Genomic DNA, 18,184 nt, shown 5'->3' on the forward strand with positions numbered 1-18,184 from the left:
TTACTTTGTTAGCATCTTTACTCTAGAAGTCCAGTAGCAAGTAGCTGTTATCTTTAAAAATAATATAAATTAGCCCCTGCTCACTCAGCAGTGTCCAACCATCTTTTTCTCAACAACTGGGAGTCCCTTCTGGAAACAGCCAAACGCAGCTGCCCTTCAGTCAGATTTATGGCAGTAATGTTACCACCAGCACTGTGACTCTCAGAGAAACACATGTGATAATCTGGACATAGATTTCCATACAGAGAAGAGCTAAACATTCAGATTAACCAGTGTTTCATCTTTGCCAGTATGCAAAATAGCCATTGCCATGCTTCCCAACCAAGGACTCTATGCAGCTGCTTCCTGAAGATGGAGGTCTCACACACTATTTATGTCTGTGCTTACGCTAAATTGTATCAGGAACATGATTTCTAGCGAATGAGTTCCTAAAGGTTAGGACACATCCATTACTCTAACAACTGCATCACTGACAGTTTTCATAACCCAGCCCTAAGTTCAGCTCTAAAACTGTTCAGATTTGTTTGCCACACTTTGATAACGCAGTAAGTCATGACCGCACCCTGGTGAGTAGATCTTTGTTTTCTAGGAGGGACAGTATCAATGAGCATTTAACTCTTTGGTCCTCAAGATACTATTCCTTATTTCTATCTAAGGATCCTTAGAAGTTCTGTTCATTGTCCCCACTTAACTTGAGACCTCCTCTGACCATTTCTTCTCCCAGTGGCACTGTTCGTGGCATGCTTTGGTCCACACACAGGTCGGGGTCCCTCTGCCCAAGATTCTCAATGGATGCCATTCCGACCACAGCACACTACGCTCCTGCTTGAAAGAGGAGTTTCTCAGTGCTAGGACTAGGTGTGCAGACTGCAGACCTCTGGTCACGTTAGAAATAATACACCTGCGCATTCACATTCCTAGAAGCATGACGGGACAGTTTATCATGAGGGATACGTACTATTCTCACTGTCACTGAAGCTTAAGGTGTTCAATAGGGAAAAATTGTTTTGAAGACTGAATCTGCTCTGACTGGAAGAGAGAACAAACTGGCTGTAAAATCCAGCATGGCCCCACTCACTTGAGAGCAAGGTCACCTCCCGTCCCGCACAGACCCCCTCTCCCTGTCCCACACAGACCCCCTCCCCTCCCTGTCCCGCACAGACCCCCTCTCCCTGTCCCGCACAGACCCCCTCCCCTCCCTGTCCCGCACAGACCCCTCCCCTCCCTGTCCCGCACAGACCCCCTCCCCTCCCTGTCCCGCACAGACCCCCTCTCCTCCTGTCCCGCACAGACCCCCTCTCCCTGTCCTGCACAGACCCCTCCCCTCCCCTCCCTGTCCCGCACAGACCTCTCCTCCCTGTCCCGCACAGACCCCTCCCCTCCCCTCCCCGTCCCGCACAGAACCCCTCTCCCCCTCCCCCACAGACCCCTCCCCTTCCCCACAGACCCCCTCCCCTCCCTCCCCGGCACTCGACACCGGGCGCCCCGTCCGCGGCCGCGGCGATGCTCGGGGCGGGGGCAGCCCGCCCCGCTGCCCTCTCCAGTCTCCACCCCTCCGGTGGGGCTTTAAGTAGGGCAGGAGCTGTGCGGGGAGAGCAGAGCCGAGCCGCAGGGAACACCGAGCCGGGCGGCTCTAGAGGGGAAAGCGCCAGCAGACTGCAGAAGAGAAGAAGCAAAAAGGTAGGTACTGCTCTGCACCTGCTTCAGAAAGTGCATTGCCCCTTTTCAACATCGATGCCATTGCCATTAAATGCTATTAAATAATAGTATTTAATAAATCCCGCTGAAGCACCACGGCAGTTAGCTGAGCTATTGCCTTGCAGCTGCTGAAGGGATAACGCCGGGTGAAGCTGCTAGCTTTCCGTTGTTTCAAGAAAGCTTCAGCTATTCCAGAGAAAGGGCTGAGAGCCTCGGGCTCTGAGCAGCTAGCAGGGAGGAGTCCCCCGCACAAAGAGCATTAGCAAAAGCATTTAAAGGAGGAGTTACGGACAAGTATCTTGATGGTGAGGAGGGAGCCGCAGAGGTGGCTGCGCAGGGGTACCTCCCGGGAGATCCGGCTGCGCCTTTCAGCCAGGCTCCCAACCGGGATAATGGAGGGACAAGGAGGCGGAGGGCGGGTCTTCAGTTCTCCCCAAACACGCTTCTTTTCAAATGCGGCCAAAACCACAGGAAATGTTAGGAACGATTCCCAAAACGAAGCCAGAGTTTGAAATATCCGTTTCCTCCGATGCCTTTGAAGACCACAGAATCTTCCTTTTTTGTTTTGGTTTGGTTTTTTAATTATTTTCCCCAAAAGCAGAGGTCTGTCCACTGTTACATTTTAAAGAGAACTAGTATGAGTCTGAGACTCACCTGCTCAGTTTGGAAAAGGGATGCAGAAGCACTTTCTCCATAAGGCAGGAAAAGGCAGCAAGGATCTGCCGTCTTTTGCTTGAAGTAGCTCAAGATGGCTGTTCATCAGCAAGAAAGCTATCAGTGCTATAGATTCAGAAAGTATTCTGGAATGGACATACTAGGTTACTGGGAGGCATATGGCGGGGAGAGCTACTTTTAATTTCTATTAATGACTTTTTGTTTGACCTTGAGAAGATACATCCCTTTTTTAGGTCTTATTCCACATTGGTAAGACAATACTCACACTCCTACTGCTTAGAAAGGCTGTTATTAATGATAAATCAATATGTGGGATTTAAAGTATTCCTGCTGCTGCTGCTTCAGCAAAGAGAGAGATAAGTTTAGGGTATCCTATATCTTTATGGCCTAATGTACCTGAAAGTGTAGAATCAAAATGTCAGAACGCCACATCTAGGCCTCTGGCTTATTGCTGGAGTCTTTTTGATCAGAGAGAGAACAAAGGGTGAGAGCAGAAGGCACAAACTGTTTAGGAGAGCCCTACCAGAAAGCACATTGTTTGCAGGTTTCTGCTTGTAGTCTTGTAAACATGGTATTTTTCAAACAGCCATATGGTTTCAGTTTGATAGGGCTTATCGTTCAGAACATTCCAGTTGCCTGGCCTAAGTTGTACCTTTCCTGAAACTGGAAATAAACATCTGGCAACATCTGTTACCAGTTTTCCATGCATAATGGGACAGCAGCCACCCATGGATGGATGAGCGTCCCCCCATGGAGAGGGGGATAGGAGGGGGAAGGGCTGCAGCATTTTAAGATAAGCTAGCCTGAACAGGGGCAGCACAAATAAGTGGAAGAAAGGATGTGGCATTGGCAAGACAACTTTAGGGAGACCATCTGCCACATTCTGCAGTATAAGCATGTGCTGTGTAAGCCTAGAATCTGCTTGTATAGCGGACTGTATGGGACAGACTTGATTATAACCATAAACTTGATTAAACCATGCAGGTGCTTTTTAAGTCGGGACTCCTCTGTTCATGTCAGTCTCCAAGACCGAAATGCCCTTTTTTTTTTTTTTTTTTTTTTAAATTAAAAAGATGTTTCCCCCTCCCCCCTGAAAACTAGGTGTAGATTCATGTTAGTTTCAGGCAGCTAGGACTTCATCCAAGATACTAGTTAGGCCAGCTTTGCCACACTGGCCTCCCACAAAAAAAAAAAAATCATATTTCACCAGTGTTGCCTTGTTTTTGGGGCATCTTAGCAGGTACCTCAGAAATAAGGACTCAACAGTTCTTTACGGTGCTTCCCAGAGAGAAATTCTAACAAAGCAGTTCGAGTCAGATAAGTAGTTTCACTGAATTAACCTTTCCTTAACAAGGTCTTAGCCAGCAGAATCTAATTTCTTAAAGTTGTCAGTAAGAACTTCAAGCTTTCTCCACAGATAGCAAAAAAGATGACCAGTGGCACTACCAATTAGCAAGTTAAAGCCTTGCCACTGTGGGATTCGGAACACAAGCCTGCATAGCTCCAGTAACGAGCTACAGCTGCAGGGAGTGAGGACAGTGTAGCACAGGGTTACGGCAGCAACCAGAGGACTCTGCGTAGCAGTTCAGACCGTCCGCTTCAGCTTTGGGAACACTCCTGATTAAGTTCAGATTCAATTGAAGTCAACACCTATTTGGAAATCACCCTTATAGCTTTTAAAAAGTTTGCTATATAATGCAAAATGCTTCCTAAGAGGTGAGAGAGGGCTTGAAAGTATATAAAAAGTATAGTACAAAATCTGCATACTAGTACAAGTCCTTGAGAGATGCTCTGAATTACAAGGATCTCATCATCAAGATGTGACCTAAAGACTAGACTTGGAGTAACTAAGGTTCTCAGAAGCTGTTCCTGTGACTCTTCTCAGTCTGGCTTGCAACTTAAGTCTTGTTTTTGTGCAGTCTAATGATGAGAAACCACAGCCTAAACTATCCTGCTGTACTCGCAGTTCTGCTTCAGAGACTGCAATATTTGTGCCTTTTGCTTTTTCTTTGAACAAGTCTTTTAAAAAAAAAAAAAACAAAAAAAACCCAAAACCCACAAGCTCTCTCCCTTTTTTAGTCTTGAATCCCAATTTATGACTCATTCATCTGTCATACTCCAATTTCACCAGCTATTATCCAGCTGCCTTCTCTGGCTTTATATAAACAGAATCTGAGCTCCTAATTTCTGGAAGTGGCAGTTTTCTCAAATAATTGGGTTATCTTTCTACTTGCTCAGGGATCATATAATGCAGATGATAAAAAGCTGATAGTGTGGGAGACAGCACCTGAATATTATTTCAAAGATTTGGAACTGCAGAGCAATCCTAGAGATTGGGAATGAAATTAGATCTTCTCGCCTGCTACTCTGCCTCACTCCCAGCTCTTGGTTTGTATAGGAGGCATTACATTTTTAAAGGAAGAGAGAAAATGGACCTCTGATGCTGGACTCATTCAAAGCAGGGAGAGCTCCCATTTACATCATACTCCCGTGATTCATCATCTCGGCCATCCAGACTGACTGCTGTAGCGGTCTTGGTCAGTCCAGAGGATCAAGCTAAATCTGTTCACAGTGGTGATTACTTAGGTCTCGTTCAGTTGTAAAAAAGAGCTACTATTACTGCATGCAGGAGTAACTATTACTTTTAGGAAGAAAATTATGGATTCAAGTCAGGAAACCTGTGATAAAGTTATTTGTCTTATTGTAAGAGTTCAGATTCCATAATAATGACAACTCCAGTCATTAAAAGTTATTACTCAACTGTGAAAATCGATAATACCTTCCCAGCTTTTAATAGATGTATCAGACCTTGCTATTTAAAGCCATGGTTCCAAAAAGTCCCACAGGCACTAAGTTTCTAAACTTCGGACACTGTATAACCATTTGTATGCATCTTGCTAATTTAAGTTTTGCCATGAACAACAGCCCCCCTCCCCCAAGCCGAGAGCCCTGTTGGTGTACCAAGAAATCCTCATTTAAAGCCGCTAGCTACCACACTCATGCTGCCAAGGGTCAGGCTTTACTGGAGTTCTTTTACATACATACATTTGCCTGATCTTTTACAGTTACTACAAGGTCACTAAGATAAAAGAATGGGCAAAATACATTTTCCCGGGGATTTTTCCTACAGAGATTAACAGAAGAGCTGGAAGCCCACAACAAAGCACATTGCCTTCATAGGCAGCAGACCACCTCAGAGAGCCCTACGCTGCCTTCGTCTGTCACACCCAGCATATTTTTCTGCTACGAGGGTGAGATTAGAAATGGCGTTTAGCACAGCAAGGGAAAAAACCCATGTTGCTTAATTTCAGCGGTAAAATTTTGTATATGCTCAAGACTATGCTGCGTTAGGAGCATGCCCCCCACTGCTCAGAATTTTCTCTCTGCCCAGCAGCTGCCCTAAACCAGTCAGTGCTTACACAAGGTGCTTGGCTTCAGTGAAAGAAATAATTTTTTTCTCCTTTGTCAGGAAAGAAACTGGGGGAGGGGAAACCAGGGCACAAGATGGTAGCATATCTCACTGCAGTCAGTGGCTACAGAAATCTAAATTCACACTTCCGCCAAGAAACTTGCCTGCTCAAGGTCAGACAGAAATAAATTCTGCTACAGTAGGAAGAAATACAGATGGATGACAGTACCCAAACGTCCGTCCTGTAGCTATCTGTGGCCAGGTCAGAGCAGCCATTTCACCAGGTAGGAAATTAACCTCTGATGAGTGACAAGAGAAGTTGATTTTCAAAGCAAATGAGATGAATGGAGGCAGAAATCCAGATTCATCCTTAACCCCAGCCACACCATACCAGCCAGTGATCTCCCATAGGAGATCACTGGAGGTTCTCTCCCAAGAGTACTGCTGTAGGAGATGGACTGTGTGAATCAGTCTGGAGGAAGCAGAAACTCTTTATGTGGGATGAAAGAGGGCTTTGTCTGAAGCGTAAAGCTGCTGAAGGGATTAGAGGAAAAAAGATGCAGTTGTGACTGCATGGAAGTGACACAAGGAAAGAAATGCTGCAACGAATAAATGAGAACACCAGACCAAAAGCTATCCTGCCAGCCAATTGCCGTACTCCCCCTTTTTAGCAAAAGCGTATGACAGTAGTAGAAACTAAAAGCTCAGCTGGGGAGAAGCTGTAGAAATATTGAAAATCAAAGACATAGCAGTGCTGTCCCCACCTATCATCAACCAAAGTCTCCTTGCTGACAAGTCCTCCACACAAGCCCTCACTCTCACACAAAGAAGCACTCTGTGTAGAAAATACAAATCCTTTTAAACCACTATTATCACAGACTGACACTTCAGCAGATTTTTGTGCCCCTGCAAGAGATCTCTTAGGTAGGCCTCAGTGACCTGAATCTCAATTAACACTTTCCAATCAGCATTGCACTCCTTCATTAGACAAGTCCGTCTCTCTAATAATGCAAATGATACTGTTGGCTTCCGGCAGCCTTGGGAAAAAGGACTTGGAATTTACTTCTACCAGTGTTATTCCCCAGGAAACACTCTCTGAGTTTCCTCCAGACCAGAAGGTGTGCTTCACCTTGTCAGGTTTCTAAGTTTATCAAGTAAAAGCACATCTGGGTCCAGCCTGGCAGTTTCCCCTGTCCAGGGACACCAGGACAGCCAGACCAAATGGCTGAGGACTGCAGAGTAGAAAGTGTGTTTTAATGTAAAAATAATTTTCATAATTTAAAACATTTATTTAAACTTATGACCTTGAACTCCATTCACATTGTAAAATGCCTTTGTTCAACATCTTACTTTTTCATTTGTCTCTATGGTAACTTGAGATTTGAAGGTGATGTGGAAAACACTCAGAATGGAAGGGAAACTCCCATGTCTCCTCCTGCTGGTGGGAGCAATCATGACTGCTCAATGCCAGGTAAGAACCAACGCATTAAGTAACGCTCTTGCCATCCTCCTGTGTTTTCAGCAGCACTTCCTTACCATCAACTCCAGCTGTCTGCATCAGACAGAAGGAGAATCTGGTTATATCACTAGAAATCAGAGGAAGGAAAACCTTACAAAGCAGTCTACCTGTAAGCTGGGATTTCCAGTAATGTGTTATCCTGGCTGGTTTTCCTTTCAGTAAGGAAGTCTTCTCCAGATCTTCTCAGTGTATCTGTTCACTGTCACCTTTCACTGCTAGTAAGAGTTCTATTGTGATCACCCTTTAATTTTCCTTCTATTGTCATTGCCTTCACCATCACTCTCACTTAGAACTGGACATCGATGATTCCTGTGTGCCCTCACTTTAAGCCTCACATTGCACAGCTTGAGTAAACCCTGTACAATTCTAAAATCTCTAGTATCTTTCTCAAAAAATTGCTATCCCAGCCTTCCTCTTTCTTTTTATGTTGTTCTTTCTCTTGTGGCCTGATCAAAGAAGCTTTCTAAATTGTTTTTTTCCTTAAACCTCTATCTAACGTCTTTATTTAATTGGCTGCATGACACATATCTCTCAAAGGTAATCAAACTACAAAGGCTTATGGGGAAACTGCATGTCAATGAGCAAAAATAACTGCTTGTTCACATTTACTTCTTTGGAAATTATTTGCTTGAACCTCCTTCACATAGCAGAAAGCCGACAAGCTTTAGTTAGCACTCGCAATGCCCCAAAAGCACTTCACACACGATGCAAGTACAGCACATCCCAAGTTCACGTCACTCAGATGACAAGCAATCACCTGGTAATCTGTGGCAACTCAATGACTTACCATTCTCGGTACCCGTGCTGAGGTACTAAAGGCACTTTTCACTGTAGTGTCTGACAAGGAGGGCAGACAGTTGCTCAGAGCTCCCCTGATTTACAAGACCTCAAGAAGAGGACTGGCTCTTTGGAGGCACTTGTTCTCTCGGTTTTCTTAAGAGAGCGGTTACTCACAGAATTAACCTTCTTTGCTTGCAGGGCTTACGCATGCGTTTCAAACGGGGAGCGAGATCTAGAGGTAAGCCAGGCAAACTACAACTGTGTTACCTGGAGCTTTATGAACGCAGGAGGGGAAAGCAGACGATGCTGAGGGAACAGAGCCTGAAAGCTGTTTGTCACGGTTATCTGGATGAGAGATTCAGAAGGCAAAATGCCAGACCATTAATACCATCCACAACTCAAAGAATAAAGTTTTCCCCTCCTTCTGCTCTTCTTCAAAGAAAAAGAGGCCGGTCAGTAGTGGAACGGTACATCCACCAACACAGCAGTGAGAGAGATGGGACAATTGTGGTCCGAGAAGGCAAAAGGGCAGCCCGTTAGACAGGTGCTCCCATCATGGATACTTTTCTCCTGGAAAGAGAAGGGAGTTCTTTTGCTCAGCAAGGTCTTTTCCCTGAATGTCTAAAAGAGGATTTCCTTTCTCCAATTACAGCCATTTGCAGAGATAATTCATCTGGAGAAATTTACCAGCACAGGGGGACCTGGCTGAGGCTCTCAGGGAGCCGAATAGAATACTGTAGGTGTGACAGTGGTCGGAGTCGCTGCCACACTGTGCCTGTCAGAGGTGAGTATGAAGAGGAAAAAGAGAAAGTAAAAGAGAAAGTGGTGGGGGATGAGAGATTGTCCATCTAATCATCCTGAAGAAGAACTCCACTGTCAGGGAAGGAGTTATCACACAGAAAAATTTGCTTGAAATAGAATAGAAAAGAAACGAAAATACTAATACATGTATCGACTCAGGCAGGACTAAGTGGGAGTGAGCAAGAGGCTGAGGAAGGCTCATAATAGTGTATGTGGAGAGAATGGAGCAAAGCAAGAATGTAAGTGCTACACGAGAAGGCTGTAAGCACATGACGATAACAGGTAGGCAGGGAAAAATATAACAGGCTCAAGGAGACTGACAGGAGAGGAAAGATGGGTGTACATTGCCAGCTTCTTACTTCTGCGATATCTAACAGTATTTCCTGGTTTTTGCTTATTCCACAGCCTGCACTAGAAATAAATGCTACAACGGGGGCCAATGTTCACAGGCATATTATTCCCCGCAGCTCTTCATCTGCCAGTGCCACCAAGGTTTCTCCGGGAAGCAGTGTGAAATAGGTGAGTATACCATCTCAATTACTGTGAACAGTGCTACTGGGCTTAGCCATGCGGTGCAGAAGGACGAGGTACCCAGAAGCTGCTGCTGTATACTAGGCTCTCTGTTGTTGCCTCTTTTTATTCTAAAGCTAATACTGCAAAGAACTTTTAAGAAGGACACCTGGGTTGTTCTCAGTTCTCTTAATAAAACTCTGCATTTTGGAGCTGAAGATCTTTGTGTATACTTATAGCCTGCCTGGCAAGGCATTTTCACCAGTTTACTCGACAAGACATCTGGGAGCCCAGTTTAAACAGAACAGAGACTGGGGAAGCAGAGTTTGGGATGCTGTCCTCATAGTAACATTGTGTTTCCTTTTGTTCAGATACTGAAGTCAAGTGCTACAAAGATGCTGGAGTAACATACAGGGGTACATGGAGCATGACAGAGAGCGGAACTGAATGTTTAAATTGGAATAGCAATGGCCTGATGGACCGGACGTACAACGGCCAAAGAGAGGATGCCGCTGAGCTGGGACTGGGCAATCACAACTATTGCAGGTGAGGGGCTGATGGCACACAGGTCAGAGCCACAAGAATCAGCCCATTCTAAGAGCCTGGAGCAAAGGAACGGCTGTTTGCAACGGTCTAACACCAAGCAGAGAACACTCTGCACAGGCGCAAATACAGCGCAGCCCGTGAGCGGCAATTGCAACTTCTGTAGACATATCTGAACTTCAGGTCTCTCTAGACTGGTTGCTTACAACAGACTACAAAATGCATCTCATCCCATAATCTTGCCCTTGACCCTTCTAGTGCCTAAAACTCCCTTTGTAAGCCAGCTTCCTGCAGCTCCAGATCCTGCTCAAAAGTCTAAAAATACAGTGCTTCCTGCACATGAACTAAACAGCACAAACAAGCTGTCCACTCCTGCTAGCTACTGGCTGTCTCATTCTCACCTCCACGTACTCCACAATTTTATAATTAAAATAGGAACCCAAATGACCTGATGGTTCAGTCCACGTCTTTAGTGCAGAGCATGATTAAGTTACCGAACTAGATGGCAGACATGGGACTAACAACAATAGCTTTATAATGATGCATAATATCATAACTCTTTCAGAAACCCAGATGAGGATTCCAGACCTTGGTGCTATATCTATAAAGGGGGAAAGTACATCTGGGAACACTGCAGTGTGCCCTCCTGTCCAAAAGGTACATGCAGGGGAACAGGGAATGGACTTTAAAGCTTCCCGGATTCACTGCATATATAAGGGTTCTCTGTGGACTTGTGCTATTTCTGTAGCCCGAAAAGTTGAGACTCTCACATTAAGTCATGTTTAAGCTTTTAATATTTATGACACCGAGACACTGAGATAAGTATAGCTAATATATAGATGCCTTGACAGAAATCACAGTTAGGAACAGCTGACAGGTTCACATCCATCGGTTAACGTGTACCCTTCTTATTGAAGTTGGGAACATCGACTGCAAATCTGGAAGAGGCAGAGATTACCGAGGCAGCCACAGTGTTACCAGTTCTGGAGCTACCTGTTTGAGGTGGAATTCTCGAATCCTTGTGAACAAGTTATATACTGCTTGGAGAAGGGATGCTTACCAGCTGGGCCTTGGTAGTCACAATTTCTGCCGGTACGTAGTCAATTATACAATTTTAAAAATCCCACCAAGCTTCCTTGTGGTACTCTCAAGGCAGGGCTCTAGTCTTTTGCATGGGTTATTAAAGCACAAGAAATACATTACTGCTGGGAATGAAGCTCAATGACAACAGTCATTTTATTCCACCTGACCCGTCTATGCTTCTCTGACAACAGACTCCATAAATGCAAATTCCACGTGCACCTAGGGCCCTCTGTATCTCTAGAAAAATCAAAAAGAGTACACTCGGGTCAAAGTCACACCTTTAGGTCTCCCAAACTCCCTGCAGATCTGCTAATACAAACAGCTCTTCTCTTTCCTGTGCTGCAGGAATCCTGACAATGACAGCAAGCCCTGGTGCCATGTACTGAAAGGAAATCAGCTCACGTGGGAGTACTGCAATGTGCCTACTTGCTGTAAGGATCCTAGCACTCCTGATTTTTCTCTTTCTTTGAGGCATTACTGTTCTGCATGTAATTTGTATTAAACTTAAGCCTCTTACACTAAAATAAGAGCTGGGGCGGGGGAGCTTTTTGGAATAGAAAGAGATTCTGTGGCTCCACTCTCACAGAAGTGCCTTTTCCTCTGCCAGAAGACAAGACTGCGGAAATGGAGGACAGAAAAGGCAGGGTTTCCTTACTGTATTTCTCAAATCAGAAGACAAGTTTCCTAGGAAACAGGAATGAGTCAGATACTAACCAGTTCATGCCAGGCTTCCTCAGCGTGCACAGATGACTAACAGGCTCTTAACCCAAACTCAAAGCAAGCGTGCCTGAACAAAAAGCCTATTTCTGGGTTTGTCATCCACAGCCACCTGTGGCTTACGGCAGCGCAGAGGACACCAGTACAGGATTAAAGGTGGCTCCTATGCAGACATTACAGCTCACCCATGGCAAGCTGCCATCTTCGTGAAGTATCGCCGGGCACCTGGAGAGCACTTCCTCTGTGGAGGAATTCTGATCAGTTCCTGCTGGGTTTTGTCAGCTGCTCACTGTTTTGAGGAAGGGTAAGTTGAGGATTCAGTACTGTCTGGGGGGAAAAAATCTGGAAAATGGAAGCATCCAGTATAGCCTTAGTGGAAAGGTAAAAGACTTGAAAAAAAGCTCTTTATCCCAGTAAGTCATTGTACACTAAAGATTATAGAGTTAATTGTGCTGAGCATTACAGACAGGCATTTATTGGGCAAACTAGCAGCATGGCATTAAGGTACCACAGCAGAGTATCAAATAGCTGAAGAACAAATTTGTCAATACAGATGCCGAGCCATCTGAAACTTGAGAACAGCCAGGGGCTGGCAGAGGAGCTTTGCCATGATGGCTGTAAGCAATTGGCACAAAAAGGAAGGCAAATACGACACTTGAGATCAAACTGCCTGGGTAATGAAGTAGTAATAGTGCTAAAATAAGAAAAGCAGAAGCTCCAACAGCACATCTTCAAGGGAGCGGTCCACTCCCGTTAACACGGGAAGGAAGAAAGACTCTTTTGTTCTTCAGCTTTAGTACAAATCAGCTGAAGATTGTGCTGGGTAGGACTTCCCGAGCAACTCCCGAAGAAAATGAACAAAAGTTTCAAGTGAAGAACTACACTGTGCATCAGAGATTTGACTCAGAAAATTTCAACAATGATATTGGTAAGAACTTTTCTGACCTTGTGACTGGAAAGATCATGGTTGGCTCAAGTTTATGGTTAATGAAGTGGGGATTTTTTTCCCTCTTCAGCTCTGTTGCAGTTGCACTCGGATGCAGAAGAGTGTGCTATTGAAACAGACACTGTCCGTGCTGCCTGCCTCCCAACACCAGAATTGCAGCTGCCTGACTGGACTGAATGCGAGATCTCTGGTTATGGCAGACATGAAGAATGTAAGTAGAAGATACATGTCTACATGTAAGTAGAAGATACTATGTCCAAAGTTTGGGGCCCCTGTGCTCAAAGAATTCAAGATTTTAGTGTCACTTAATGTGTGACCCCCTGAATTATTATATGGGCTTATCTCAGCACTACAAAATGTATGCATAAGTGGGAGATACACAAAAACAAGTTTTGCTCTAAGTTATTTCATTCATCTGAGTTCTGTCAGCTGCAGGGGCTAGTGGAATCTTCCTTGATACTCTCCAACAGTAGAAACACAAAAAATGGCACAATGGATAAGGTAGGAAGGACAGAAAATTTGCAATCAGGGCTGCCACTTTTCTGCTGTACTGAGGACATTTAGATATTGTTATTCTGACAGAAATCCATTTCTGTCAAGATTTAATGTACTATACAGTTGCAGGTAGTTGCATTATTCTAAAAGGTACATTGTCTGTGCAGTGATTAGCAAAAAAAAAAAAAAAGCTAAAGAAATAACAATCCCAGATAAATATTAAAAGGCTGGTTAAACGTTTTTTAAAGTGAGCTACAACAAACAGGAATAAAACCTGTCTGAAAGTACACACATGCTGACCTACATTTAAAGCAAACAAAAAAACCCAGCTCTTATTTTACTGGTACTTCTCCTAATTTCTTTTTATCCACTAACTTGTAAACTCTTTGAGACTGAGACCGTGAAGCATCCATCATAACAAGACCTAATCATGATTTGAACCCATAGGGTTTTTGGAACAGACTTGGAGATTTAACATATAAGTGTGGCATAAAGTGCTTTTAAAGCTAGTCCTCAGCATTGCTTACAGGGAGTACAGGATAAAGTCTTTGAGAGGGAAAGGATGCTGCAACTGTAATTCAAAGCTAGGCTGGAAAACAACAATCCTACCAACTTTCAGCTTTGTGCAATTGCAGCCGTGCAGGAGAAGAAAACCAACACCCGAAACAAACAAACAAAAATCCCTTCCATTCCAACATAACGCAAGTGTACATTCCTATCCAGTTACTCAATATTGTGTACGACAAGGCATCTGATTTTTTAGTATTAGACTTGCGCTAACAAAAATCAGGATCCTGTTTCATACAGTTAGTGATTTTCATAGGCACTTCCTGTGACTTAATTTTGATTGATGTAACTGTGCAAAGATGACTTATCCATCCAAGAAACCAGCAGTCTTTAATTTGGAGCCTATAAAAATCTCTTTAGCATTTAAGCTTGCTAAAGAAGTAATATTCTCTTTCAACTAGATTTAAGCTGTTCTCACTAGCAAAGCAGAACCCCCAAGAGTTAAAAAAAGACCCTTTGGCAAGGAAATACTAGTTTAGCCACCACCAGCTACTTCTTTTTACTCTCACCTAGACTACAGAAACTGAACTGCAATTTTTAAAAAACTATATACACACGTATATACATAGACATATATACATATTTATATTGTCATTTTTCTTCCAGTTTCTCCATTCTATTCAGAGCACCTGAAGGAAGGCCATGTCAGACTGTTTCCAGCCAGTCGGTGCACAACACAGCATCTAGACAACCGTACAGTTACAGACAATATGTTATGTGCAGGAGACACAAGGCACCTTGATGATGCCTGCAAGGTAAATCCAATTCTGTTCCTTTTTTCTTTTTAGGTCTGTCCTTGATAGTCTGAGCTAACCAAACAAAAAGCTTCAGAAAATAGTTTAAACTGCATTTGGCTACATGGAAGTTCTAGTAGACTTTTGTTGAACACAACAGAACTGCTGGCCCCTCTTTCGTTTTTCTTCCCTTGCCCCTCATAGCTGGGACAGCAGGCCACACTTAACCAAGCAAACCAGAACAATACAGACTGAAAATCCCAAATATAGGAAATGCCACAAAACTGAGCAAGGAAACTCCACCTCATCAGCACTTCCTAATATTTTCTCTTATGGAAGCATGCAAAACACTCAGCAGGAGGTCCTGTAAAGAGGAAGGGGGTGCTGCTCTACTGAAAAGTAGAGAAAAGAATAATAAAGGCCAAAAGATGGTGGAGAATGATAACATGAGGAAAAAGGAGGGCATGCAGTCAATCCACATCCTTTCCATTAAAAAAACTCTTCAGTAATTTTGCTTTACTGTTACACAGAGCAGTATAAAACACCCTGGATCTTTATAGCTTGAATAAGAGCATTCCTCTTTTTTGTTCATTCCTCTTTTTTGTTCTTATCAACGTCTCACCTACATTTCATAAATGAGTATCATGCATAAGTTTGACACCTTAGTGTTAGTCTGTCCCCATGAGAGGAGCATTGAGCGAGTCGGGAACACAAAACTGGCTTACGTGAAAGTGCTGTTACTAAGAGCTCTTGATTTGTGTCCGTGCCACACAGGGTATTTCCATAGACACTAGTGTACCACTAAAGCCAGCGGGGGGAAAAACCAACACAAAACCAAACAAACAGAAGAGGAGATTGTTACTAACCTGCTACTTCTCCATAGGGTGACTCTGGAGGGCCTCTGGTCTGTATGAACGATGATCGTATGTATCTAATTGGAATCATCAGCTGGGGAATAGGCTGTGGCCGCAAAGACTTACCTGGCGTTTATACAAACGTGAATCGTTATCTTGACTGGATTCAGGACAACATGAAACCCTGAGAAAGAAAAATGAACTGTCCACAGTCTTGTGGCTATGCCCTCACAGCTTCCTTCTGGATGCTTTAAGGATACTGACAGGGCTTCCTGTTGGTCCAGATGCTTATGACTTTCAGTACAAGAGGAAGACAAACTGCAGTGTGTAGGAAGGTCACATTCTGAAATTACTCTCCTTTCCTTATTATAGGTTATCAGAAGCTAATAATCCTTTCCCCCCACATTCCTAAGCCTTCTCCTTGCATCAAATCACATGAGTACAATTAAAAATAAATTTTGGCCCAAGAGAATAAACCAAGAGAGAATGTCATGCATGCCATGAGCAGCTGTGTTGTTTTAGGAAAGGCTGTGAACTGAAGGCAAAGGGGACAGATTTAATTTCCTGAAAACTTCAATTCCCTCCTCCTTATTTGGCTGTAAATTTGGAAGACATTCCAGTCAGGCTTAAGTTCTGTCCTTATACCATTTTACAGTGGTTATTTAAGATGGTTTCAGCTTGACTCCAATAGGAAGAGCAGAGCTGTAGGCATGGGCTGCTTATTTCCATATCAATATACTACTTGCTTTTTCAGTTGGGAACCGATTCATTAACTGAGTCGGAGCTTAAACTCTCTGAGCAAAATCCAGGATGGCATGCTTGTTAGGACATTCTATTCTTCCACTTGCTTGTCCTCCTGGTAGGAACTAAATATTTAAATAAATATGGAATAGGTAAAAATCTTAGCCCCAGCCTTATCTACCACAGAATCAACACATTGCTTTTTGACTATAAAATTTTTATGCATTATTATCTGATATGGAAGCAAAAGCTCTCTCTTTATCGCAGCACGACAGAACAAAGGACAAGTGTAATGATAGTTTTAGATGCCTGCTAGATTTACATCCACGAGTGAAGATCAAGTCAGATGTCACAAGGCTGCATTTGTCCTTTAACAGAAGACAGGACAGGTATAACCAAGTCAGCGTGAACTAGAATCTTGGTAATCAAGCATTATTTACTTGCATTGCAGTTACCATGTGACACTAAGTGGTATCTATGCACGTCCTAAGAGTTAAGCCTCTTTGAGAGTTCTCTCTCATCCAATTGTTTTATAAAGTAAGAGAAAGCAGGTGTGACTACCGTTTTCCAAAAGGAAAAAATTATATTGAGGCTACAAAAGGAGTTTAGCTTTAGTTTCAATCAGGCATTGTAGCTAGAAAACTAGTCTGTTGTATTTGGGAAATTCAAAACATTATAACTCAAAATGTTTACTCTCACAGTTTTAAGGAGCCTCTCTGATGTTCTACTAGCACAGCCTCTAGCCAAATACAGAAACTTAGGTAAGTAAGTACAGAAGAGAGATTTGGTAAGGACACCCATTACTTCCTCAAGTAAGGTTTGTAAATGACAACTTTACAAGTGGTCCATGTCTTTCTAGCTACCAGCTTAGAAATTGACCTCAATGAGATCTTCTCTAATGCCCCCAGAGAAATGGTGGCGTAAGTCCAGTTAGCTTCAGCAACGAGTCCCATATTCCAGCCAGCGGAAGGGGAAAAAAACCCACGATGTTTATTAAAAATGAGTCACAATTCAGGTTTTTTGGTGTGATTTTTTGTTGTTAACTGTATTTTATTAAGTATTAACCTTGAGAAAAAGGCAAATTAATTTCCATTCTTGTCCCCTAAACCCATTTCCAAGTGCTGCCGTGCCTCGCTATCCCGGCATTCACAAGCCTGACAAATATTTGCAGCCTGTAAAACACCCAGAACTGTTCCAATGAGTAACACAGGTAAGTGTCCTCAGGAACACAACTTTTGTTCCACAATTCAAACAGTCTATTAAAAACATTATTTGAGATCGATGCAATCTGACAGCCACCAATAAAATGTAACTGAACCACACCTGATACTGGTATCTTTTAGAGAAATACGTCCTACAAAAATATAAGTTGCAGAGAACAGTTTTACATCACAGCCATTACCAGATCCTTGAAAATATCCTTACATGAAATACCCAAGGTGACAGGAGAGCTACCCAAGCCTTAGCTGCCATCTCTGCACTGGTTGCTTCCTTCCATCCTGGTTTGTCTTCTGTGATGTCTTCTCTGCAGCTGATTTGAAGAAGGGCCCAGATTCAACACAAAATTCTCCAAATGCTTCTTTATATCTCATTTGTAATGGATCCTTAATCTGGGAGATTTACCAAATCCCAGTCCAAGAACTAGAATTTATGTTCTCCAGCCTTGTTTTAATTTCTTGCGTTTCATTTCTCAAAAGTTGCTGCCATCTAGCTCACTGCACTTAACTGCCTTTCTCTGGCTTATTTACCCATTACATCCCTCCCTGATAAAAAATCTCCAAGATGGCTTCCATCTCTATGACATCAGCTTTTCCTCCTCTTATCCTGTTTTTTCCCCTACTTGTCCTCTTCCAGCACACAGTAGCACCATCTTGAGACAAGGTCTAAGACAACACTGACTGCCATCTGCTTGCCTCACCTTTCGTCTCACTTTGCAGTTGATATTGTCATACTCAAGTTCTTTCAGAACCTGAGTCAACATCAGCATTTACTGTAACTGAAGTATGCAGCTACACCTCGCATTTCCCCCCCAAAACTCCTTATATCATCATCTACCAAGTTATCTCACTGATGTTGCTCCCTGTTTCCCCCCTTCTGCCCTGCTTCATCTTT

At 43.4% G+C, this 18,184-nt stretch overlaps 1 protein-coding gene and 1 long non-coding RNA gene across 3 annotated transcripts; one reads left to right on the forward strand and one right to left on the reverse strand.

Annotated features, from left to right (window-relative positions):
- LOC142595558 (uncharacterized) lies at nucleotides 1–1,086 on the reverse strand. Its single transcript, XR_012831790.1, has 2 exons — nucleotides 959–1,086; nucleotides 1–822 (listed from the first exon to the last, which is right to left on the reverse strand). It is a non-coding gene; the product is annotated as an uncharacterized LOC142595558 (long non-coding RNA).
- A 519-nt stretch (nucleotides 1,087–1,605) lies between these two features.
- On the forward strand, nucleotides 1,606–17,086 carry PLAT (plasminogen activator, tissue type). Of its 2 annotated transcripts, XM_009477905.2 has the most exons (14): nucleotides 1,606–1,680; nucleotides 7,162–7,253; nucleotides 8,280–8,319; nucleotides 8,734–8,865; nucleotides 9,288–9,401; nucleotides 9,764–9,938; nucleotides 10,501–10,592; nucleotides 10,853–11,027; nucleotides 11,364–11,449; nucleotides 11,844–12,039; nucleotides 12,527–12,663; nucleotides 12,752–12,892; nucleotides 14,350–14,498; nucleotides 15,361–17,086. In XM_009477905.2, the coding sequence occupies exons 2-14, from the start codon at nucleotides 7,173–7,175 to the stop codon at nucleotides 15,517–15,519; spliced, it is 1,677 nt and encodes a 558-aa protein (XP_009476180.1). In that variant the 5' UTR covers nucleotides 1,606–1,680; nucleotides 7,162–7,172; the 3' UTR covers nucleotides 15,520–17,086. The 2 variants fall into 2 exon arrangements, with proteins under 2 accessions (XP_009476180.1, XP_075580072.1); XM_075723957.1 differs by lacking the exons at nucleotides 1,606–1,680; nucleotides 8,280–8,319 and having other exon boundaries at nucleotides 7,220–7,253.
- Nucleotides 17,087–18,184: the final 1,098 nt, after the last annotated feature.

The sequence above is a fragment of the Pelecanus crispus genome, chromosome 21 (assembly GCF_030463565.1).
Source record: "Pelecanus crispus isolate bPelCri1 chromosome 21, bPelCri1.pri, whole genome shotgun sequence".
Classification (NCBI taxonomy): domain Eukaryota; kingdom Metazoa; phylum Chordata; class Aves; order Pelecaniformes; family Pelecanidae; genus Pelecanus; species Pelecanus crispus.